Source organism: Nilaparvata lugens, chromosome Y (genome assembly GCF_014356525.2).
Source record: "Nilaparvata lugens isolate BPH chromosome Y, ASM1435652v1, whole genome shotgun sequence".
Taxonomy (NCBI): domain Eukaryota; kingdom Metazoa; phylum Arthropoda; class Insecta; order Hemiptera; family Delphacidae; genus Nilaparvata; species Nilaparvata lugens.
In genome coordinates this window covers 85,383-112,152 of record NC_052519.1, presented here as the reverse complement: position 1 = coordinate 112,152, position 26,770 = coordinate 85,383, and the positions used below count along the sequence as shown (strand labels likewise).

General features: G+C 35.0%; 1 protein-coding gene across 1 annotated transcript; it reads left to right on the top strand.

The window, feature by feature from the left end:
• Positions 1 to 8: 8 nt before the first annotated feature.
• Positions 9 to 26,623, top strand: LOC120355200. Its single transcript, XM_039443533.1, has 5 exons — positions 9 to 153; positions 1,472 to 1,590; positions 2,916 to 3,039; positions 3,464 to 3,596; positions 26,439 to 26,623. The coding sequence occupies exons 1-5, from the start codon at positions 88 to 90 to the stop codon at positions 26,591 to 26,593; spliced, it is 597 nt and encodes a 198-aa protein (XP_039299467.1). The 5' UTR covers positions 9 to 87; the 3' UTR covers positions 26,594 to 26,623.
• The last annotated feature ends 147 nt before the right edge of the window (positions 26,624 to 26,770 follow it).

Genomic DNA, 26,770 nt, shown 5'->3' with positions numbered 1-26,770 from the left:
AACAATGCAGTGGCTGTATCCTTCCTGCATGTGGGCAGTCAGTTCCATCCGCACTGCGCGCTGGGTTTGGTTCCCTATGTAGAACTCATGCAGTTCATTGCATCGGCTACTACCGGCTCCTATATTCCATCACCACCTGCCGTTGTATTTCCGGTCAGTACTCACTCATCTTTAGCTGCCTACAGATTTAGGCTCTATTTCACCATTATCCTTTCCTGACGATTTCTCTATCTTCCCAAACATTGATAATTTTCCAGGTTATGTTTTCTTGTCAAAAATCAAGAATCAAGAATTTTTTATTGTCACAAACAAAATTGCATTGACAAAAGTCACTTGATATAAATATCACAATATTAATAATAGGATCAAGTACAGGTCAGATTAACTTACATTATAAAAACTATAATTAAATTATAACTCATAATATTATGGATGAGAGTCACTAGTTAAAATCTCTTCAACAGAGTAAAAAGTTGTTTACACACTGTTCGCCCATTGTTATGGCAGCTCACTGCTACTTTCATCCATTCTAATCTCTTGTTTAGAAACGCAGCGTTAGTTTTGACATATTTTCGCTGATGAAATCAAATTCCTTAATCTTTGGTTAAAATTATCAGTTACTGTTAACTTGAGATTACTTAACGAAGCGTTAGCGTGAATATGGTGAAATCCAGCCTTAGTGTGTGATTAATGCCATATTTCTAAAAACGAGTCTCTTCCATTTATCCCCAAGAAAAATGTTCCCAAACCGTAGACGATGCAAAACCAATGCAATTCTTCAAATTATAGTTTCATGCTTCTCCACTAATGATCATCATTACTTATATTGAGGCCCACGTTATAATGGCAGTGTTCCATTAATATTGGTGTTGCTATCATTGTCTATCATTCGAAAAACCAGATCCTTTTCTACCTTTGCAACTCTGCTAGATCGTTTTTCAACTATTCAGAAACCAAAATATTCAATATCAATTATGAAAATTAATTTTAAACTATTAAAAAATATATTTTCTTGTCAAATAGAATATAATTGATTATTTTGAACAAGAATGAACGTTAGTATAGAATAAAAATACACCTTTTTTCACAAGTGGACTAATTTAGAGCACAGCCCTACATTTTTTAAAGGGGACAGCCTTCTACCTTTTTCTTGAATACTCACCTAGTATATTTGAATTCCAAGCCAATACCAAGCAAGAGATAGGAAAACAAAACTATGTTCCAAGCAAAATAAAGGAAAATAATTGTGATATTATTCTTTTGATGAAAATTTTATGAATGAAAATTCCATAGAAGGAATAGTGTGTAGGTTTTAGCAATAATTAATTTAGCAAATAAATTAATTTCAGGCACTATGAATGCGACATAATGAACGCAATGTATAAAATATGAATATGTTTGGAAATTCAACAAATAATCTTGCATTATTAACCATTTATTATTTATTATTAACGTGTAGTATTATTAACAGGATATGCCAGGAAAAATGAATATTTACCAGATATCCTTTCTGACTTGGTCTTTCATGAAAGGAGGATTGGGCATTGAACCATACAGTGGAGAGTTATCCAAGGGAGAATGGTGTGTCAGGTAATCTATTAATAATGTCTTCATAACATGATTCATTTTTAGAATATTTCATTTATTGTTATAAGTTTAGTTCATATTTCATAATAGGTACTTGAATGAATTGTATGACAATTGTCAATATGTTATATGTATTCTGTTCATGAAAAATATGGATATTATGACCATGACCTTGAGATTCAACAGTTACTTCACTATCAGCAATCTCTAGTAAATTGAAAGGTTCAACAACGAGTATAAGAAATACGCTAGTGTTAATGGAACCGTTATTGGTAGCTGGTTGACGTATCGAGTAGTTGATACGACAGTTTTATAATGAGGGTTTTTAAACGTTAGTGAGGGTTACTACACGTTAGTTGCAGTATAGAGAAAAGATAGTATAGGAAGTTATCCCACGGTAAAGGCCGTTTTTGTTCCAAATTCCACTGTTAACTCAAGCCGATAGTCCTATATACGACTGTAATGGGTGGAGGTATCTATAACACTACCCCACCCCTGACATCATTTGTAACGGTGGGAGGGAGGGGGGGACTTTGTTAGCCCCAAATTCTATAACAAGAAAAATATATAATAATTGCTTTTAAAATCTCCACTCAACTATTAACCTGTTTAAACTATTTGAATCTACGGTTGGGAGCTATGGATGATTTACATTGGATTCAAAATAGCCAATATCCCAGGGCTTCACATATCCAATTTTCAATGTTAATTCAAGCCGATAGTAGTTATTTTTGGTGAAGCTCTGTGACGCTGGTAGTCTCTCATACTGTGCCATTCTTACACTCTTACATTCCCAACAAAACAGTAATAATAGACAGCAGTCTACAGTAACCGGTTTGAAATTTAGAACATACACGACCTATACCATGGGATATCTTCTTATGCTATCTTTTCTCTATGGATGTAGGCTGGGATACAAGACAGCAAATATAGAAAATCTCAGTTTTATCGACCAAATAAAACTGTTCTGTACAGGTTAACTATCAACTATCATATCAATAATTAAGTATGAAATGAAGAATTATTCAATCAATTATATTAGAGATTATTAATAAATTAATTAGAGATTAGGAGCACGGCTATAATGAAAGAAGGTTAGTTTGATAACCGCTGTAATAAATTTTAAAAGAATGAGATTTTGAAAATTATAGTACTGAAATAGGCCTGAGTGAAAAAAATGTATTGGAATATCTTGTTCAGAATAACTGCTTTTGATAAGTGCCATTAAAATATTTGTCCAGATTTTCAAGAACGATAGTAACCATTACATCTTTAAAATTATTGTGTATGAGAAATTGTGATTAAGAATTACTTGTGATTTATTTCAGAAATCGAAGGTTTGATGGAAACAGAGAACCTCAACTTCTAACCAAAAAACAGAGTGAAGACTCTCTGAATGTAACTCTTTCCAGTGTTTTGTGTTGTAGAATGCGTGAGGGATATTTTGTTAAGGTAAGTTTAATTTCTTCAATCTTCAACATTTCAACATAAAACTACTTAATAAATTGTAAAAAGTTGTGTAGCTTACCCTATTTAAAAACATTTTGTGAAGTTGGGACACTCACCTAACCTCTAGTAATAGAATCCTATGATATTTCATTCTCATAATTTATTTTAAAAGTATTATGAAATTCAATAATCTGTGTTTTTTGTTTGTATACTATTGTATTGTATATTGAAGTGTGTAATTGAGAAATGTGTGACACATCACTTAGCTAAATTTGGACTGTCGTGTAAATTAGAATTGTAACCGTTTTGGGCTTAAGCTTGATGTATTGTTCTGGAAGATTGGGTGTTGAATGATTCTATAAATTAATTTTTATTATAATGAGATCAATTATACTGTTTGATTAAAAAAAATTATTTAATTTTTCAGTCTGTTTACTTGAAAGATGAAGCAGTGGATCTATGCCTAGTGTTGCCGTGGTCAAATCACATCTATATAGAATATTATGTGTCCAGTGACTGGCCTCCGACTGAATCAGTTCGCTATGCTATCTCAATTAAAGGTAAACACCTCAGTTCAACAATATAATATAATTCAATATGAGTTATATTATAACTTATAACTAAATGAAACATTATATTGTATTGAGATCTATCAAATATACGAGAGTCTTACCTCTTTCAACCTCCGAATTACCATGAACAAAAGACGAATGTATAAAAGAATAAATTTTTCACTAAAAGTTACACTCATGATTTTTCACCTACACTTATGATTATTCTTCAATATAGTTGCCGTGAAGGTTGAGGCATTTCCCATAGCAGTGAACCAACCTACCAAAACCCTCTTCATAAAATGCTGCCGCTAAAGGAGTTCAAGTGGGCTATGACATTGTTTTGGAGCTCCACATTAGTTTAGAAGCTCTGCCCTCAAAGTCATGTCTTGAGTTTGGGGATCAACGATTCTGTAAGTCATTTCAACTGACGTCTTCAATTTCCCGACACCATTCATGCACAATATCATCACTCATGACGTTTCCTGGGTAAACTTGAATAATTCTTCGTTGGGTTTATGCTGAACTATTCCTTTTGTTTGCAAATATGAATAACGCTACGCAACTAGCACTTGGCGGGAAGCTCAATTGAGGCAGCCATGTTTGTGGATCTGTGAAGGGTATAATTCACTTTCGTTGCCTGGCAACGCTTAAAATAAAAGTTTGTTATTTGGTTTTTGATCAGTCAGTGATGACTAAGCATCGAGTAAAGAAATGTTCAATTTAAAGAGTCGGATTTTTATTTTACTTTGAGTACTCAGTTCCTTACAGATCTATAAGTCGACAACAATTGACAATCTGGCCGTACCGATCACAGGGCGTTTGGTGGGGATTGGGAACTGTTCAGCTCTGTAAAAGTCGCTTCCCTACCGCTTGTCTGTGTCTTAGTATCATCAATATTGGTACAGTTCTCTTAGGAAAATTCGATTTCCACTGACATTAAGTTCCCACGAGCGTGAAAGAAAACTTTTAAGTTTATGCTTGTTTAAGACTAGAGAATACTCATTGGGCAAGTTGATAACCTCTTTAAAGTCTCCTTCACTATCAATATCAATTATGTGTATGCAAATTTCACCACTATCAGGAAATGTGACATTGGTTACAGTGAACCAATCGTAAGCCAAATGGTCAAAACCCCAATTTGCTTGCGGGTCTGCATCAATTGAAAATTCATTAAAGCTTGCGCAATCGAAATAAGCACTCATTTTATCGTCTTATCAGTTCGAACGTTTCAAAGCAAATGACACCTTCTGTTGCTGCAATTCGACGCGTGCTATACTTTCCTTATCTAATGTGATGTTACGTAGTGAAATCCATCGCTCGTGCCAAGGTTATAGAGAGAGAGAAATGGTAATGCGCTCCTATGTGTTTCTCTCTCACACAAGTAGCAGACTGGTATGCACCCAATTCGGGCCTCCTCGCGCGTTGCTGCAAAAGCCATGTGTGTTGAGTTTGCTCTCCTTTACTTCGTCATCCGTATACGAGCATATGCCTCTTTCCGCGTAGCGGAGTACAGCATTTTACGAATGAGGAGTAAAGAGAGAATAGAGAATTCATTCCGTTCTCCACTATGATCGATCGTTCGCTACTACTAGCAGTTGAATTGGATGCTACGAAGTCTGCTTTCCCTCGCCAGCTCTGCTTTCCCTTGCCAGCTATGCTTACAATTAAATTGTTACCGCTCGTTATAGATTTTCTTTTGGGGCTAATACAAACCCAGCATATTGACCAAGACCCATTTTCGATGTAATCAAATCTCCCACCTGTTCCTCAGTCAAATTATGTTGTTTAGCCTCTATCCAATTCATATTAAAACTAACTTTTGCGTAATTCCTTACAATATCGTAGGCCATTTTGTGAATGAATAATTTTAAATAATCTATAAAAGCGGGTGAACATTGCAGTCTCATCACAGTATCTTTTTCAGAATTTGTAATCAAGGTTGTTAGTTCATCATTAACCTTTTTAACAGCAAGATCCAATTCATCTTTCTTAATAAAATCTTTTAAATCAGTTTTTTGTGCATATTGCTCATTAATTTGTTTAATCAGAGCATTAACAGCATCCTTTGTAACGAATTGTTTAATCCCATCAAAAATAGTAGCTTTTATTGCGTCTGCCATTCCAGATAATCTTTTTTCAAATTCTTCCTTAGTTATATTTTTACTAGTCAATTTCTCCAAAACAGTATCTAAATATTTATTATCAATTACTGACGGTTGTGTTTCATTTACTTTAGTAAAAATTTCTGTACTAAGCTGTTTCAGTTTAGTGTTAAGATAGTTTCTGTCCAAGATCTCTAAATTTTTAATTTTATCAGAAATGGCTTTCAATTTTTTGTCCAAATAAGATTTATCAACCTTATTTTTGTCAATACTAACCAACTGGGTTGAAAAGGTATCTGATAAATTTTTCACTTCTCCTAATGCACTCTGTAGAGTTTGTGTTCTCTCTATGATAACTTTATCAATATTTGCACTAAAATTCTGTAATGAACTTTTAACAGCTTCACTGATTCCCTGCTGATTTATTGAATCAATTATAGTCTGTGTTATGACATCAATATTACAGGAAACCTCAGCAGTTGAAGCGGTAGCAGTAGGTGTTTCAATCCGTCCGAATCGATGCAAGGTCATCGTGACACTAAATAATTAGTTTTGCTTCTCTGAGCTCTTCTAGTATAGATGAAATCTCAACATCATGAGCAGAATTCCCAGAAGCTTTTGAGGAATAGAGTAAATTTAATCTTTCCACTAGTTCATCAAAACTATCAAAGTATTGGTAATTTCTTTCATGAGAAATATTTTTTGCAAAATTCAACAAACCTTGTCCCTTCTTTTTAACAAGTTTTTTACTGGGAAATAATTTCTGAATCAATTGCGATTTAATTCCATGATTACGTTTAACATAGCCTCTTCGATCTAAATGTACGCCAGTAAGTAATAAGATACGTTTGTACTTGTCAAGGTCATCATTATTATAAAGATTTCTGTTTGGTCTCGCTTTGAATAATAATTCGAGTAATCCGCGAGTTAATTGAATTCTTTCTTTATCAACATCTATATATCCATTATCAAATATTACCTGTATATCACCGATATAATACTTTTCACTTTGATGTTTGTATGAAACTCCATAAGTAATTGAATTATTCAACTTTTCGTTATGAAACACTGTTAGGTATTTGCTCAACAAATCATTGATTCTGCTAGCACCAAGTGAACTCCCATCATCATCATCATCATCATCACCATCCTCCTCTCCCTCTTCCTCATCTTCATACTCATCATCATCATCATCTTCATTATCAATTTCCATACTCTCTTGTTCCTCTTTTACTTCTTCCTTTTTAGGTGTAAAATCATGATTAGAATGCAATGTAGATTTGGTTTTTCCCAATTCAATTATAGGTTCAATTAATGGCGAAAGAGATTTCCTATTGAATTCATCCGTTCGTTTTTCAAAATTAATAAGGCTTTTATGCTTGTCACTAATCACCTTTCGTAATGTCTTAATCGTTTCTATTAAATTCTCCTTCCTGTTATTTACTAAGCTATTTCCTCTCCTCTTCCTCCCCCTCCTCCTCCTACTCTTATGTGTTTTAGACAACATGACTGCACAAAGAATTATACTCTACTGAGGGGAAAGTATCGTGTCCAGTGAATCCCGATATTTTCCTTCCTTTATAGTACATTCTTTTAAAATTGTAAGAAAGTTATGCGGTTTACGATTCCAAACTGTATGACAAAGTTTACTGAAATCTTTATAAGACATATCTCCTCCAACATGATCTCTGTGAATTAATTTGAGACTCAATAAATCCATCTTAAAAATTATTATCATATTTGCGTTATCTCTAGTGAAATGTTTCTGTGTGGCACCATAACTCTGAATTAAATATGCAGTATCAATATTACAATGACGACCCATTGTAAAATATTCTCTAATCTGTGGCACATTACTCAGTTGCAAGTCATCAAAAATTACCAAGCTATATTCAGGGATACGGTTTGGATGGGGAATTTGGCTCACATCATCTTTCATGTGAAAACCGATATTTTTCAAACCTGCAAATACCTGTTTTAAAAAGACATATTTTGGTTGATATAAACTTTTACTAAATAAGTAAATGTGCTTAAATTTTAAACCATTTTCAGCAAATACTAAATTAAATAAGAGATTTGTTTTTCCTCCAGCACTAGGAGATATAATTAACATTCGCGCATTGTGAGGTAGCAGATTCCCATTTTTACAAAATGTAGGCTTTTCTTTATTTGTAATTAAGGTATCAAAGTTAACAATTGGTAATTGGCTCATGATTACAAACGTACAGTACGTGATCTGATAAGCCACTGAAAATTTTTACAATAGTTAGAACAATGACCGAGGTCATGATGACGCTACATGTGTGAGAGAGGCGTTTCCCAGAGATTGGAATGCAGGGCAACACTCTCCACCTCCTCTCCTCCTCATCAGACAGATTATGGATGTTCAAAAGATTCTTATATTACGAAATGAGAACCAATGTTTGATGATGACAAATAATACTTCTAATATATTTTCAACAAATGTACATCATGATATTTACAATAAAATCTTCGATAGATTATTTACAATAAATGTACATGTTATTTACAATTGAGTACAAAAGATTATTTTTCATCTAATAATTGATCTTTACTAATATAGCTAGGTTTAGAAAATCCAATCCATTTCACTAACAATCCTTTTTTATCACATTTTAATATTTTTTCAATCAAATACACTTGTCTCTCCGTTTCGTTTAATTGCGTTTTTTTAATTTCTTCTGCATAAAACCGACCACTAATTACTTCACCGTTTAGATCTCTCAGTGAGTAGGTTATAGGTTTGGAAGGAAATATAGAATGAATCACAAAATACTCTGCGCTCCAGTTTATGTTATAAGATTTATCGAAAAATAATCGTTTCTTCGAGATTCGCACGATATCGCCTAGCTTAAATTTTGGTTTTGAATTTTTCAATTTATATCGTCTATTGAATGCAGAATTCAATGACGATAAAACATGTGTACGATCTTTTTTCCCCACATCTTTAGGTTTCATTCTAATTGAACTGTGCACTGTAGCATTATAATTTTGAACCAAACTGTCTAGATTGGTTAACCAGTTTTTTGTTCCGTGCTCAGTTAAATATCTATAAATTTTTGCTTTAAGTGTTCTATTAAACCTTTCAACTATGGAGGCTTTCTTATCGGTAAAAACATGGTAATGTTTAATACTATATTTATCTAATAATGCTTTAACTTTTGAATTGAAGAATTCTGTTCCCTGATCTGTTTGGAACAGCTTAATGCCCTTATTTTTAGAAATAATTGGTTGGAGAGCGTTAAATACAGATTGACTTGTCTTGTCTTTTAATGGTACACAATATGCAAATTTTGTAAAACAATTAATAACAACTAAGATATATTTATAACCCTTATTAAAACGTGATAAACTTATCATTTCAATAAGGTCTGCTTGAAGGAGATCTTTTTCACTTTTCAGTTCATACTTGCGAGTGGGATAGTTCACACGCGGCACGCTATGAAGCTCTAAAGCTAGCTTAGATCTAATAATATTCATGATATTTACAACAGACAAATCAAATTAGTGGTGTTGGATGATTGTCACGACACATACTGATCAATCAGTTGAAGTGTTGAGACTATAATGACCGAAAGGGAGAGTATTCAGACCATCTTCTGCAATGTATCTCTTATCGTCATAAGGACTCAAACAGACCTTAGCACATTCGACCTGAAACATACTATGGTTATAGGATCTTAACATACTAAATTTTTCTACATGTACACTACGTTCAAACAATGATTTCTTATACAAATTAAAATTAAGTTTTCTACATTTAACCGCTGACTTTACACCTTTTGCTACGCATTTATTTACAACCTCGTCATCATTCTCATTACCAACTAAAAAGCTGTAAAGTTTCGATCTAAGACCTATAAATTTAGAGATCGGCCTTGAGCCCGTTTCATCCTTAAACTTACCTACAACTTTATTTCTCTCCATGGAAAAGCAAGGGTGGGCAGGTGGATAGTTTGAAGTATCGAATAGGTTCAAATTATCTTTGATCAACTGATACACATCCTCTACTTTTAGGTTTAGAAGAAAACTGTCGGTATCGGTCATACAGAGTTCTACGCGGTTCCAGGGTACGATTTTTTGTAATTTGCAATAGAAAAAATCGTACATATGGAATTTACTCAACTCCAGTACGGAAAAGCCGGAATAGACAGGTTTGTTCATTTTAAGTTCCAATTTACGAGAGAAAACCGCGATCACGTCCGGACTAATTATTTGCCAGCGTTTGCATAACGGATTTGAAATGTACTTGTCTAATCGTTTTTCGTCTGTAATAATTTTAACATTAATGTGTTTCCGAACTGATTGTATAGTCTTACCAAAACAAAGATTGCAACAGGCCTTAAAGAAAGATACCTCAAATTTATTTTTCGCGTTCTGTCTATTCCGGATATTGAAGTCGATGTAGCTTTTCAGCCAGGGAGATTGGGAAAAGCTTATTACGCGATGCACTTTCAATAATTTCAAACCGAGCTGAAGGTAGAGTTTTAAATTGACATAGTGTACAATGTACTTTTCACGGTTAAAAAGTGTGTTCATGAGTTTTCTGGTCACTCCCTGACCGTTCTCATTTGTCTGATACTCGGAGAACAAGTCCCGCGGGGGAGTTAAGTGTAGCGGCGCGAGAGGGAAGCTGGCATGTTTATCGTGTAAATCTTTCGGGTACTCGAGATCGCATTCAATTATGTAACCAGTTCCTGAATTGCTGTCCAAATTCGCGAAATCAAGTTTGGAAATTTCTTCCTCTGTGAGGAATTTGAAATTCCCAAAAGGGAGGGGTCTGCTCATAGCATCCGCGTAAAGAGAATTAGCATCCACGTAAAGGAGATAATTAGATGGTTTTGAGGGATCGTATGTCTCAGGTAGATGTTTATTATTCGCCTCACAATAACGTTTACCGATAAATGAGACCCCGCCTCTCATTCCCGCTTCGAACATGAGATGCATGTCCGGATCTGTAAGTAATTGCAATTCGACTTTAGTGTACTTCAACATGCAATTCCAGGTGAAGTCCGCGAGGGAAAGAAAATGGGTCACATCGAGGCCGTATGAGCTAAAAAGCGTAGACCTCATGGATTCAAAAACTACCGCTAATAGCATTACGTCCAAACATAAATAAAAATCGTGATATTCACCCAGATTTTTCAGCTTGAATGTTGAGAACACTCTTTGCGCATGCTCATATTCTTCGCGAGACAGAGGTGTATCAGTTAAGTCGTTATGAAAACATTCAATGGGAGGGAGCGATGTTTCCGCGAATTTTTCGGGACAGCTCATGTACGAGTAGGGATATACTCCTTTTTTCAACAAGAGCTGTCTGTGTTCGCGAGGTGGATCATGAAACACCGAAAATAATCGTTCGAACTTCTTTTCCATGTCTGTACTTTCTACCAAATTACGCACCAATACTTCCAAGGATTCAGACATAAACTTGTAGGAATCTAAAAATTTAATTTTGCCTACTGAAAGTGTCAAAAATCTCTCTGACGTATTTGCGATGCAGGAAATTTCTTTTTTACATTTACCGAGCGCTTTCAGAATAAAATGTGAATCAAAACCGGAGAAATTATGAAAATAACACGAAATGTACTCCGGAGTACGAGCTGTTAAATTGCAAGAAACATGTGCTGCACATAGGTAATTACCGGTTTCATGTGCATGGTGACGACATTTAATATCGGTTTCTGAGAACGGTTCAGCACAAAGCCCGCAGTTTACTGAATTTTGAAATTCGCGCTCTTCACTTTCGGTCAAATGTTGCATCGGAATTTCACGTTTCATATCCTCATACAAAATTTCGCCAAGATCTGTAATTTCCTGAAGAAATTTCTCCATGATTTTTTCGTCTAAACTACTCGATCTATGGAGTACAGGTCCGTAGGCGATTTCTCCATTTACATCTATAACAACGAAACAATACCCGCAAGGAATATGCCGCGCCGTTTTCTTTGTGTAACTACGAGTAACTTCATCAGAATCGGAATCATCATCATCATCATTATCAATATTCACAACGTATGTTTCTAAATCCGCGTAAATAGTGTACTTTTTCTTCAACGTCGCGCCTAGTTTCTTGAATTTAATTGTCTCTCCGCGTTTAGGATATGAAACGCGCTGAGATTCAAACTTGGAACAAAGTTCCATATGTTTCAACAAATTTGCTTTACCATCACAATTCTTAGATTTCTTCGATGTGAACCGGTGAAAACAAAAATTGCATACATGTACTTGACCGTGGCATTTTGAAAGGTGGGAGAGAAGACGCGATAGCCCGTTTTTCCCGTTTGCGGTATTTACTAAACAATAATGTGTTTTTCCTGCATCGCCTTTCAACATTAAAAGATTAATTTGGTGTTTACGCGTGCGGAAAATGCTTGTACGGTAGGGGAAAAACTTTTTGTTGTCATACGCGATGACGTGAATTGCAATGTCCGGATTGAGTATTTCGAATTTCTTAATATCGCGTGTCGTCACCGGGAAATTTACTCCTCGCGTATTAAGTGTGTGAGCAAACTTGCTCAAATACTTTACAGTCAAGTGTGAGTCCTTTGGCTTCTGATGGAAATACGCGAGCACTGACCACAAAAAGCATTTTTCGTCAGAGAGATTTTTGACATTTATAATACATTTTTTGTTTTTCAAAAACTGTGGTGTTTGAATGTAACTGGATGTGTATATTGGATTATATTTAATCACGTTCACATCCAGTGATTCAATTTTCTTCAACACCCATCCACTCCCATGTCTTACGAAATTTTCGAAAGATGAGAGGATTTTTCTCACAGCCAAGAAAAAATGCTCATTAAAATCTTCATAGTTCTCAAGCACGTTTAGCGCTATGTTGGAGTAACTATGTAGATTTATTAGAGATGAAACAGACTCATCAACCTTGTCATCCAGCACCACTAATTTATACAATAAAACGTTAAGCACTATGTACCACTTAACATTTGCATCATACCGTGCCGCATGCTCCCTAATTATCTCGAAAACTCGAGTTTTCGTCCTCTCAAGCACACTCTCAATGTCAATATCCTCGTCCTCAAAACTGATGCGATGGCGAACTGCGCTTGAATTGATCCCACGAAGTCTGCGTTCCCTCGGCATGATACTGAAAAAACAAAAGAATAATGATCAGGATGGCATAGGGGCAATAATTAATAGTATGTGTAAAGGAATGTAATTCACAATCAGTTGTGAATTGGCATTCACGATGTTATCACAAGGACAGATAATGTTACATGAAAGATTGAGATTATTAACATTCGATAAAAAATGGACAAAAACTAGTCAGAATTTGTCGGCAGAAAATATGGCGAAAGACGGTTTTGTATTCGCAAGTGAACCGGATATTGTGCGCTGCGTATTTTGTTCAGTTTGTATAGGAGATTGGGATCAAAATGATTGTGTAGTCAACGAACATGCAAAATTTAGCCCGAACTGTAGAAGGAAAGGAAATATAACAATTGAAGATGAGAATTACGATAATAATATTCTACGATTATATGAAGAAAGATATTTATCATTTACTAATATGCCAGAAGATTTATCTGTACAAGGAGAGTACTTTGAAAAACTACCTCCACACCATCTACATTGTTACATTTGCAAACCATTAACTGATAGAGCAGACTATTTTGCAAGAAATGGTTATTTCTTACATAACTATCACTATCTACAATGTGTGTTTTGTAAATATATTATCGTTGAACCATTTGAAAAAGTAATGCATTTACCGTTTTGTTTATATGCTGATGAGTGTAAGAAAAAAGAAGAAGAAGAAGAAGCTCATCATACAGATGAAGCGAAAAAATCACAAGCATGCAGTATAATGTAGAAGGTTTTTTATCCTCCGAGGACAAACACTGTGCTCGGAGGAGAAAAACTGTGCTCAGAGGAGAAAAACTGTCCTCGGAGCATAATTTTCCTCCTCAGAGGATAAAATCGAAGTAAAAATGTACTTACATGTGTTGATGATGCGTGAATCTCCTCGAGTGTAGAGGTGTAGATAGCAGCCTATGGTACAGGTGTAGATAGCGGTCTATGGTACAGGTGTAGATAGCGGCCTATGGTATGATTGATTCCTCTCAGGTGTAGATACTACCTTTGACTCCTCGAGTTGAGAGGTGAGAAAATGCTGTGAAAACAATGAAATATTTAATAACTGTAACCAAATATATATATAAGTAGAGTACTATAAAGTACAATAAATTATCGCTAGAGTGTGCTTTTCATAATAATAATAATAATAAGCTAGAGCAAGCTAATCTGTTAGTAGTGATCTTGTCTTTGCTGATACAACATCAAGCTACTGTACTGAGATGGATAATGTGTTTGGTGCGGAGTCTGAGTTAAAGTCTTCAGATTTGTGCGTTCAATTCATTATAGATAGACATTTTAATCAATTAAGTGAATACCATTCTGTTCCTTTAGAAAAAATGTTCGGACATTTCATTATTTATCAAAATTTGAGAACAGAATAGTTTTGGGCTGTGCCTGTTGTTCTACCCGATCATATTCATATGATTTGTAATTATATCAACGAATAAATAAATGAATAAATAAATAAAATCGTAGGCAGACAATTGAAAAATTACAAGCTTTGAGTAAACTGGAAAATTACATGCTGGTAAACCTCATGATCACAAACAGAGAGGTATGCATAGAATTCAATGTAATAACAAAAATGAGCCTTGAAAAACATTCAAAATTGTTATGTATTTTTTAATGCTGTTTGTAAAAAAATGTTTATTTGTGTTGTAATTTCATTCTTTCTTTTATAGGTGAGTGACGATCGCATTGATAGCTCAATCTTTGTAAGTATAGTATCTCATTAATTAAACTGAATTACAAAATATACATAATATATTGAATTATATCAAAGATCTTCATTTATTTACTTTATAGATTATACCCTGTACGTGGTTTATGAGAGGGATTATAGTGAGAAATTAATTATGCTGGTTTGCTTCTCATAAATCTAATTATAACAAAAGTTTTGCATAACTCTCTGGTGAACCTTAATTGATTATCATTTTTTAATTGATCTTAATCAGCTTTATTCATTAGTTTTATGAGGAACAATACAGTAATTAATATTTATTTTACAGTTTTTAGTGCTAAGTAGAATGAATTTTGTTTTTTGTCAATTCGGATCTTAATCTTTCTAAATTCAAAATCAATTGTTTCATGTGTTTGTATTCTGTTTCAACGTGGAAATTAGTGAAGAATTGAAAAGTCGCACGTGCATAACCTTTATTTGGACAATTTATTTTATGAAATTGGGATGAAAAGAAGTTTTGGACTGTAGTCTGGCAATAATTACACAGTCTATCAATAGAATTAAGGGTGAATAGTCAGCAAGCTAGACAAATCTATGCAGAGGAAAACAAAAAGTACATTCAGTTGTGTAAAACTAAAAAAGCCGAGTATTATGATAATATTAGAAAATGCTTAGAAAATGTGCGCGACTCGAAACAGTTTTGGGACTCGGTGAAAAAGTTTAAAAGAACATCCTTCAAGTGTACAGGCCAGATAGATATTGGAAGCTGGGTCAAACATTTTAAAAACTTACTTTCCGTTGAAGTTGAGGCAGATAAAATAGCATATGCCATACCGTTCATAGAGGACGAAAAACTAGATGCAAAAATAACGAAAGAAGAACTGAATTTGGTATTGAAAAAGGCAAAATGTAATAAAGCTCCAGGCACTGACGGCATACCGGCAGAATTTTTCAAATCAGCTCCAGATCAATTCTTAAATTTGCTGCTCAATTTTTATAATTATATTTATGATACAGGATTGGTGCCTGACAATTTTTCGGAAGCGGTTATCTTCCCAATTCATAAAAAAGGTGATTTGGATGAAGTTGCTAATTACAGAGGCATACAATTCATCAATGCATTTGCAAAAATTTTCGCAGGGATTTTTCTGAATAGATTAAACGAATGGGTAGAGAAAAATGAAGTAATAAATGAGGAACAGGCGGGATTTAGAAAAGGATACAGTACAGTGGATAATATATTCAGTTTATACAGCATCATCAATTTGAAACTGAGGAGAAGGAAAGATAGAGTTTATTGTTTGTATGTTGACTTCAAGGCCGCTTTCGATAAAGTAGATCGTAATGCTTTAATTTATAAGTTGTCTCAGATTGGGTTGTCTAGCAAATTTGTGAGAATTGTCCAGAAATTATATGAGAATACACGGGCGTTTGTTTGGTGTAAAAATAGTCAAAATAAGAAGGATGGGCTGAGTAATGCATTCTATACAGAGAACGGATTAAAACAAGGCTGCTTGTTGTCCCCGATTTTATTCACCCTGTTTATTAATGATATTTTTGATAATATGGAAGAAGGGATATGGGTGGACGAGTTGAATATTAAAGGACTTATGTATGCCGATGATTTGATTCTGATTGCATCCACGCCGAAAGCTTTACAAAAAATGATAATATGTTTGAAACATTACTGTGAGACGTGGGGACTTACAATCAATACCGACAAAACTAAGATAATGGTGATGAGAAGGGGAGGGAGACTGGCCCATCATGAGAGGTGGTACTGGGGAGAAGAGCGGATCGGAGTTGTAAACAAGTACAAATATCTAGGCGTAACATTCACTCCTCAGTTGGCGTTCAGTGAGCATGTCAGAGAGAGAGTGTCAGTGGCAAAGTTTGCATTGAATAATGTGTGGAATAGTTTTGTGGCCCAAAATGAAATAAACATGGAGAGTAAGTGGGTAGTTTTTGATGCGGTTGTAAGAGCTCTTGTGAGCTATGGTGGTCAGGTGTGGGGCTATAAGCAATTTGAAGAAATAGAACGGTTACACAGAGCCTTTATCAAGAAATTATTTTCGTTACCGCAATCAACACCCAATTATATCATCTATTTGGAAGTCAATAAGTATAATTTACACCATTATTTGTTTGAGATGCATTACAGCTATATTATAAGAACCCTTTCTTTGCGACCAAACAGGCTGCCACGAAAACTTGCACAGAAAATGTTTGAACAGAAAGTAGGATGGTATAAAGTGTGGAAAGAGCAGGCTGAAAAATATAACATTGAATTGCCAAGATGGGAGGAAGGAATGCGGGATGTACTAAGGCAAAGTTTGAATAATATTAATGAATGTATAAAAAACGAATGTAGAGAGAAATGGAGAGAAAGAGCAAGGCAATCTGTAAATTATACTGTCTATTCACGTTTGAACCCAATCACCGAACACAATAATTATATAGGAGCCAATCTCACCCGCAATGAGAAGTCAATCATATTCAGATCAAGGGGAGGTCTATGGTACTTGAATAGTAGTGTGGGAAGAGAGGGAATTCAGACCATATGTACGTTATGCAATAGGAGGGAAAGGGAGGATACAATGCATTTTATCGGAAGGTGTCCAGTACTAGCAGAGATAAGAGGAGCGCATTTAGGCGATAGAGAGCTATCAGAGGATCAGGTGGTAGGGTTTTTGAATGGTAGTGATTGGAGGGCGCTTATAGGTTTTGTGAAGAATGCTTGGGCTTACAGAAAAATGCTAATACAGGAATATAATACTTGATGGTTTCACTGCTTTTCTTTTTTTTTACTCCTGCATATGTAGTATAATGTAATTTCATATGTAATACTTTTGTTGCCATGATCTCTTTGGTTGATTGATTCCAAAATTGTTTAAAATTTGGAATTTTTCAAATTGGATAAAATTCAATTTCAAATACTTGCATGTAAATTTTAAATCAATAAAATAGCTCAACTTGGCAGACGACCAACAGGTCATGTCTTAATATATATATTTGTGTAATCATCAAATTATTATTGATTGAGTGTCATGTTATGTTTTTTCTTGTATCAATAAATATATTTTCTATTCTATTCTATTCTATTCTAATAGAATTAAGAAGGTTATAATAGAAAACAATGCTCATTTAACAAAAGAACAATTAAATAAACTTATCTGGAATTTTTTACGAGATTCTTCAGATGAAACAGGCTTAGAACAAGATTGACAAAGAAAGATCAAAATCAAGTATGTGTGCAATATTGTAAATAAATGAAATGCATCAACTTTGCTACTGGTTGGTTAAATATTAAAATGCGTTATCTCATTGATGATAGAAAACACTGTCAAGATAAGATTCATGTTTGAAAAATGAGCTCCTCTTACTTCCTTGTTGAAGGATCTAACATGGAGAACAATATTGTCCTCGGAGAAGAGGAAAATTTAAGTAAAAATGAACTTACATGTGTTGATTTGACGAAATGAAATAATCGGATATGCTTCTCTCAGCTCCTCGACTCGGTTCAGGTATTGTTCCAGCTTAGCTCCTCGGCTATGATTTTCTCGATGCAGGTAAGTTTCCCTCACGAGAGCACAACTGCTTATGAGACCGAGTAGTGAGGTGAGAAAATGCTGTGAAAAACAATGAAATATTTAATAACTGTAACCAAATATATATTATAAAAATCAATTTAGTGTTATTTCACAAAAATATGAGAATGTAACAAAAATTTTTACTTACAATCAATAATGTTAGCCTCGAGCTAAACCTCTGTGGAGTATGCAGTGCTTGCCAATTGTGATAGGCCTCCTCGGCAGCTAGTATGTGTAGACAAGTGCACTCAATCACTCTCCACTACGCAAGCTGCATTAAGTGATAAGAAATTAAAAATGTGTTTTTATATAGCTTGATGTATGCACGCACGCGCAAGCATGCGCATGAGCTGACAACATCGGCCGATCGCTCACTGTGTCAAGGTCGGCTCAACGCCCCCCCCGACCTTCACAAGGCCGTCCCGAGGAGCAGAATGGATTCACTTCAACTGGCAGTATAGGAAGGCAGGATTAAAAAGGAACTCACGACTGATTTCTCTTTCACATGGCTTTCGTAATAGAGGAAAAAGCGGCAACGTGCCAGGGGGCTCGAGTTGGGTGCAAGCCACATATAAAGTGACATATAAAGTGAATAATATGGATTCACTTCAACTGGCAGTATAGGAAGGCAGGATTAAAAAGGAACTCACGACTGATTTCTCTTTCACATGGCTTTCGTAATAGAGGAAAAAGCAGTAGCGAGTAATCGAGAATAGGAGATAACGCATGGGGCCATCTGTTTTTGAAATGCATTTCAAATAGATGATCTGAATAGATGAATTCAAAGTATTATTCCAAATTAATAGAAAATTTCCATTTTTCTTTTAGATTAAGTTAGTGTAATGATTAATTAATTAACTTTAGTTAATGTTCAACCATTGAGTTGAAAGGTAATGAAAATGGTGGTATGTAAGAGAAAGCAAAGTGGAAGAAAACGAGGGAGAGGCTTCTTAAGCTCGGCCGCGAAAGTACTTAAGGGGGCGGCAGGGGCTGCTACAGGTATTACTTCAACTATTTTAAATAAATTGATCGATGTAACACCCTTTGAAATCCCCATAGCACCTGGCTACCAGTATTGCGGACCAGGAACCAAACTTGAAAAGCGATTAGCACGTGGAGATCCTGGAATAAACAAACTTGACCAGGCTTGTAAGGCCCACGATATAGCATATTCACTAAATAGTGATAATTCTAATCGAGCCAAAGCTGACAGAATTCTAGCGAACGCAGCGTGGGAAATTTTTAAAAATCCGAAAACTCCCCTAGCCGAGAGAGGTCTCAGTTACCTTGTTACGAATGTAATGAAAGCTAAAAATTACTTTGGTGGTTCTTTGAGAAAGAAGAAGAAGAAGAAGAATGAGAGGAGAAGTTATACTAATGATATTAGACGCAAGGCTATAGCTCAGTTGAAACAACATATAGCAGGTAAAGGGTATTATTTGAAGCCGTACCCCCCGCTTAGTGGTGGGCGACTTTTAATTCCACCCCCACCCCCACCATCATCATATGGTGTGAGTTTATTCCCTCAAGTTAAGAAACGTAGAACAACAAAGAAGAGTAGGAAGAGGTCAAAGAAGAGCAAGAAAAAACCATGAATATTGAAGGAGAATTGAGTAACTATGATTTAATGGATTGGGCTAGCTTATTACAAATTCGTTTAAGAGGAATATATATGCTAGATGCATTACCCAAAAAAATTCTAAAAAACGAAAATGCGATCGTGAATTTGGACAAGCACAGCCAACCGGGGACACACTGGATTGCATATAAGAAGGTAGGAAGTAATGTATGGTATTTTGATCCAATTGGAAATTTACAACCTCCATACGAATTGGACAAATATTGGAAAAAAGAAAATGGAGTAAATATATTTTATAATTTGGATCACCTGCAACCATTAGATAGTGATATTTGTGGTCATCTCACGTTATTGTTTCTTGCAAATCAGTTGTAATTAAGTGTTTGTGTTGAACACACATTTCAAGATGGTCGTTATAACGTTAAGATCAAAGTCAAGTAACCTTTACGAACATTTACAAGAAATTATAGAATTGGACAAAAATAGTGAATGGGAAATTGGTCTGATTAATTTTTGTAGTTACAATAGTATTGCAAATGTAAACAAAGGAACAAATTCTAGCTTCAAATATGGTGATAAGTTAATCATGTTGGATACCGGCGCATATGAACTTGAAGATATTATAAAATCTTTAAAGAATAAATTGAATATTGATGGGAAGAAGAATAGACTTATTATACGTGCAAATGCAAATACTATGAAGATTGAAATTTATTCTGATAAGCCTATTGATTTAACACGTTCTGATTCGATTGCTAAGATACTCGGTTTTGATAATGTTGTTTTGCAAGCAAATAAATGGTATTATTCCAAACATCTGGTTAACATATCGAGCATTGACAGTATTCTTGTTGAATGTAATTTAGCATGTGGCAGTTACTTTAACGGAAAAGAAAAACATATAATCTACGAATTTTTGCCAAAGGTTCCTAGCGGTTATTTAATAAACGAAGTACCCTCTCCAATTATTTATGTACCTTTGAATACACGTCGAATTCAAACTATTAATGTAAAGGTAACAGACCAGAACGGATCGTTTATTGATTTCCGCGGAGATACAATTACAATTAGACTGCACATACGTGAAAAACAAAAGTAATGGGATATCTTATTTTCAACCCGCGTACACGTAGTACGTGTACGCATAATCAGGACCTTAGTAGAGAAAAGGTCGCGATAGCGTCAACATCTAGTAAACATAATAATAGGGCGTTATCGGCTAAAAGTGCGAGAACTTTGGAAAGATTAGGTTTTATAGTTGATTGGCGACATGTCAGGAGGGGCCGCAATTAGTGATATTCTGGACGTACAGACAGAGCTTCAGTTTTATAATGACATAACCAAATTCCAGTTTCATACACATACAGTTTATTCGGGTCAAGAGATAAAGAACTCTGATGAAGCTCGAATTGGAATAAATTCACTGGATGTTTATACTCTACCTTGCAAATCTTTTATATTAATTGAGGGAACGGTGAGCTGTACAAAGCCGGCAACCCCTGCGATTAACGAAAGTGGGGTAACAACTGAAGCGGCTGGTGCACCCGTTGCGGCAGACTATAAATTAAGCAGTAACATAGTGGGCAACCTTTTTGATGAAATACGATACGAATTAGCAGGTCAACAAATTTCCAAATCAAGATTAATTGGTTTAACTTCTACAATTAAAGCTATTCTTGTGAAGAACACATCTGATAAAAACACATATCATTTAGCTGGTTTTGACAGAGCAGGATATGAGCTAACAGATAATAAATTCACTTTCTGTGTGCCGTTGAAATTAATCCTTCCATTTTTTGAAGATTTTCAAAGAATAATTTTAAACTTGAAACAAGAGCTTGTATTATTGAGGTCGCCCTCAGACCTCAATTGCGTCGAGTCTGCAACCGGTACAGAGGTTAGTGTAAAAATTACTAAGCTCCAATGGCGGATGCCCTACATTACTTTAGAAGATCATGTGCGATTGAAATTTTTGAGACTGCTCGATGCCGACACTCCACTGAAATTAAGTTTCCGCCATTGGGAAATTTGTGAATTACCAAATTTGCAAAATTCACTTGTTCATTCTTGGTCAGTACGCACGACATCGAATTTTGATACTCCAAAATATATTATAATTGCATTTCAAACTGATCGAAAGAATAAAATTAAAAAATCAATATCTAATTTTGACAGCTGTAATATTTACAATGTTAAAGTATATTTGAATAGTGAGTATTATCCATACGAAAATCTGCTAGGTAAGAAGGAAGTTTTATACCGGATGTTCCTGGATTTCGCACCCTCGTATTATAATCATTCAATCAATAGCGAACTCGGAACAGAAATCGATTTTAAAACGTTTTGTGAATCAACACCGCTGATTGTTGTAGATTGTTCACACCAACCAAGTCATTTGAAATCATCGACAGATGTTCGTATTGAAATGGAATTTAATAGTGCAGTACCTGCAAATACTTCCGCGTATTGCGTTTTAATTAGCGATCGTGTGATGGAGTACACGCCACTCACGAGCATGGTGAAAGAAGTTCAGTAATTTGTTGATAGAGTGCATCACTGCAGGTTATATAAGGTGTGTACTGCGCCAAATGTAAGCCATTATCAGTTTTACCTTTGAACAGGAATCATGTCCTATTCTTTGTGTTCTGATATTTTGGACAAGCCACAAACTCGCTCTATACTTTGTGATCTTGATTCTGATATTTTGGACAAAGCTCAAACTCAGTCGTCGCTACTTTACGATATTGAATCAACAAATTTCTATTATGAACCAAGGAGAAGCAGTACACCAATCCAGAAGTCGGGAGAGGAGGAGGAGGAGGAGGGGGCGCCAGAGGTGGAGGAACAGAAACGAGAAGAGGAACAGAAAGGAGTGCAAAAGCAGACACCTACGAAAATTGCTACGGTTGATCTTCACTGGTTTAAGCAAACTTGTAATCAAATTATTGTAAAGGAACTTGCTATTGTCGATGAGAGCAATAATTATGTTGTATTTCATTTCAAATCACCATTTCCAAAGATGGAATTGACTACAAAATTGTTTAACGACGTAACATGGCTGGAACGTAACTATCATAAAATAAAATGGAGCGATGGAGATTTGGAATGGAATGAGACAATTATCCGTGAATACCTCGCAGGTTATGAAAAAATTTTTACAAAAGGAACTGAAAAAGCAAAGTTTTTGAGAAGATTGCATTCTAACGTACAATGCATACCGGAGGACTTTCTCAAGCCCGATTTCAGCTTTTTCACCACTTCGTGGTGTTATGATGCATGTAAGATACATAAGTATAGACCCGATGGAAGGTGTGCGTTGTACAGTGCCCAACATTATAATTCTTTGCTGTTTAAAAATATGTATCAAACAAATAATTTCTTGTGCGAGAATACTCGTATGAAAAGTATGAAATTGGTGCCTATGTATACGAATGCTCAGAAAAGAAACTTTGCACGATATGGATTTTTCTACAACGGAAAGGAATTACAGTGTGTTTATTGCTTGCATGCACTGAGACTGCATAAAGCTCGCACGTGTTGTCTGTCTACAATTATTAATGAAGAAAGACCGTTTAATTATTCTATAATAGTGCCAGCCTACACATAGTTTTCTCCATTCGCTCGACAACGATGGATCCGGCAAAGTGGTTAGCTGCTGACAACGAATTGGAAGTGAGGTTAAAAAACTGCATAGACTGGTATGACGAATGCGAAATTGCAATTCAGAAATCATCTAGTGAAAATTATAGTTTGGCGAAACAATTGAAAGACATTTTTCTAAGCACAGTTAATTTGAACGATATAAGAGACTATTTGTGCTATTACCGTCCATACAATTTGTCTGTAGATAAATTGATTAAAATTGAAGATGAAGTTATGATGTATTGTTGTAGTGAAATGTTGTAAACAAATATATAGATATTTCCTCGAACATTTTGGTTTAGTATCAGTGTAGACTTGATTGAGTGAGGACGCGAGATACGCCCCCTCAGACACAACTGTTACAGCTAAGTGCACATTCCTACCTTATCAAGAGATACGCCCCCTCAGAGCCAACTCTGTTACAGCTAAGTGCACATTCCTTCCTTATCAATTTTATTGTTCATAACATAATCGAGGTCATGCAGTGTTTTAGCTTTGCTAAATTCAAAAAATTATCTCGTCTCTTGATGTCAATTTCATTCAATGAATTTGATTCTATTGCAAAAAATATTAAATTTTCAACAGGATTCCAAGGCGATGATGTTGATCAAGCGTTAACAAAAACAGAAAATGTACATTTTCCAATTTTATCTGAGATTTTCGAATTATTGGACATACTAGATACAGGTCATCTACATTATTGTAGTGCAAATGATTTCTCAACTATTGTTACAAATTCCGATGAACTTTGGAAATGCTTGTATGACATTGCAGATAAAAAATGTAAAAGATCAACTTAGATCATTGACCTCTCTCTGTTAAGACATCAATAGAGCTGATACCCCAAGTGATATAGGTCTGAGGATATCTATAGCCATTTTTGGAATGCTTGTTCATACTAAATTTACTATAGATATTCTCGGAGAACACACTTACCAAAAAAGTAACGCCTGCGGTTTGTACAGCACATAGAAAATTTCAATATAAATTTGTGAAATTTTTCTTAACTGTCGGGTGGAAAGCAAACCAATTGTATTAATTTGCAATCACTTTATAATTTTACAGTATAAAGATGTAACAGATTCACTCAGTATAAAGATGTAACAGATTCACTTTAATTTGACAGTAGAGAATTTTTCCCTCAAAGGGAAATTATTTTTTCCCTCATCTAGCATTCACTTTAATCTGTCAGTATAGCATTAGATGGATTCACTTTAATCTGTCACTATAGAGAGAGGGAATTTTTCCCTCAAAGGGAAATTATACAGATTCACTCAGTATAAAGATGTAACAGATTCACTTTAATTTGACAGTATAGCATTAGATGTAGAAATATGGATTCACTTTAATTTGACAGTAGAGAATTTTTTTCCCTCATTTAGCATTCACTTTAATCTGTCAGTATAGCATTAGATGGATTCACTTTAATCTGTCACTATAGAGAGAGGGAATTTTTCCTCCAAAAAGGGAAATTTTTTTTCCCTCACTGAGAGAGAGGGAAAGATCACTCTCTCTCTTTTCAACCCCCTCGTCCTCACTGGGAGAGGGGAGATAAGATAAGGAGAGGGAGAGGGAGAGGGAGAGGGAGAGGGAGAAGGAGAGGGAGAAGGAGAGGGAGAGGGAGAGGGAGAGGGAGAGGGAGAGGGGGAGGAGAGGGGGATTTTTCGCATGCGCAGAGGGGGAGGGGGAAGGGGGAGGGGGATTTGCGCAAAAATCTTTCCTTATTTCTCGGTAATTGTGCAAAAATTCTTCCCAGAAATCTTGAATCTAAGCTACTCAAAAAAGTGATTTAAATGAATACACTATTTATCTGTCTGAGAACAATAATAACATGATTGAAGGAGACAATGGGTACCTTCTAGGAACACGGTAAATTGTTCCAGTGATAGATTGTTCCATGTCACGTGACTGGTGTAAAACTAATATTGTTCTCACTTCCCTCTACAAGTTCACACTTGTACTCCACTTCAAAATCGTTGGTCTAAACTTTTTTCGCGCACTAAATATAATTTAATTGATTAATTGAAGTTAATTTCGACCAAAGTTTGTCGTTTACTATTCAATTCAATTCAAATATTTTTATTCAAAAAATGCACAGACACATTGAATAACGTCATATAAATAATAAAATAACAAAACACACAATAAGAAATTTATGTACAAATTTATGAATAAAGAAATTATGAAATGAAAATTCATCACAATCAAATCTGTGAAAATTCTTCAAATGAATTATAAGGACAATCCTATCAGATATTTCTTCAGCTTAGATCTAAAAATCGTCAACTCCTCTATGGACTTTGAATTTCGGGACAGCATGTTAAAATATTCATCTCCCATGAAAGTTGTCTTCATTTTGAAAAATTCTAAATTATGTCTCTTTACGATTCTTCCTGATCTAGTATTATATGTATGTGGAATACTACTTCTCTTTTCTAAATCAGTGAATTTTTAAAGTACATTATGACGTCAAAAATATATTGCCCATAGACTGTCAATATGCCTAGCTGATAGAAAAATTGTTTCACAGATTCCCTCCTTTTAATATTCATGATAATTCTGAGTGATCTTTTCTGCTGAACTAATATTTTGTCCAAGTTTGTTTTCGATGTGTATCCATAGATACACAGGCCGTAAGCTATATTGGAATGAACTAATGCGTAGTAAATTGCTTTCAGAGCATTCAGCCCACACCAATTGGTCATACGCCTAACAGCAAACAGGCCTGGTGATATTTTTTTCAGCACATGATCTACATGCTTGTTCCATGACAAATGTTCATCATTCACCAAACCTAGGAATTTTGTGCTAAGCTCTGCCTAGTTGAGAAAGGGACTGGTACTGACTTATTGGGATTTAGGAGGAGATTTCGGCTGTTCAGAAATTTATTGATTGCTGTTAGACCCTGGCCTAGCTGCGTAAATAACGGTTGCTTTACAAGTGTGCACTTCTTCCACTTCATCACTCTCAAATAATATTCTATAAAGAAGAAATCATTTAACGAATGGTTATCAAACATAATTTTGATATATAGATAATATTAATAATAATAATGTAGAATATGTGGGATATAATAGCGGTGTGTAACCTTTCACGAGAAACTCTTCATCCTCAAATTACTTTATGTTTCAGCGAAAGTTATGACAAAGTACAAACATGGTTCTTCATCATACGTGTTACCTCCAAGCCACCATGTGTTGTTCTGCATGTCGCATTTCTTGGAAATACCCCTGGATACCTCAGAAATTTGGTATGTATTTCACAATACATATTATAATCTTCTATAATATAACATAGGGAAGAATTGGCTTATACACGTACGGGATAGGAAAATTATGTTTGACGCATAATCACGTCTGAAATACTGGACTGATTAACTAGAAATGATGCATATAGATTCTTCATTTTACCGAGGATGGTTATAGGTATATTTTAAATTCAATTTCTATAGTGAGGTTCACGTT

Excerpts from the sequence above, each read along its gene's own strand:
- LOC120355200 (XM_039443533.1), top strand. The coding sequence starts at position 88 with ATGCAGTTCATTGCATCGGCTACTACCGGCTCCTATATTCCATCACCA. Across the intron at positions 1,591-2,915 it reads AAGGGAGAATGGTGTGTCAG|AAATCGAAGGTTTGATGGAA; the intron begins GTAATCTATTAA and ends GATTTATTTCAG. Across the intron at positions 3,040-3,463 it reads GTGAGGGATATTTTGTTAAG|TCTGTTTACTTGAAAGATGA; the intron begins GTAAGTTTAATT and ends TTAATTTTTCAG.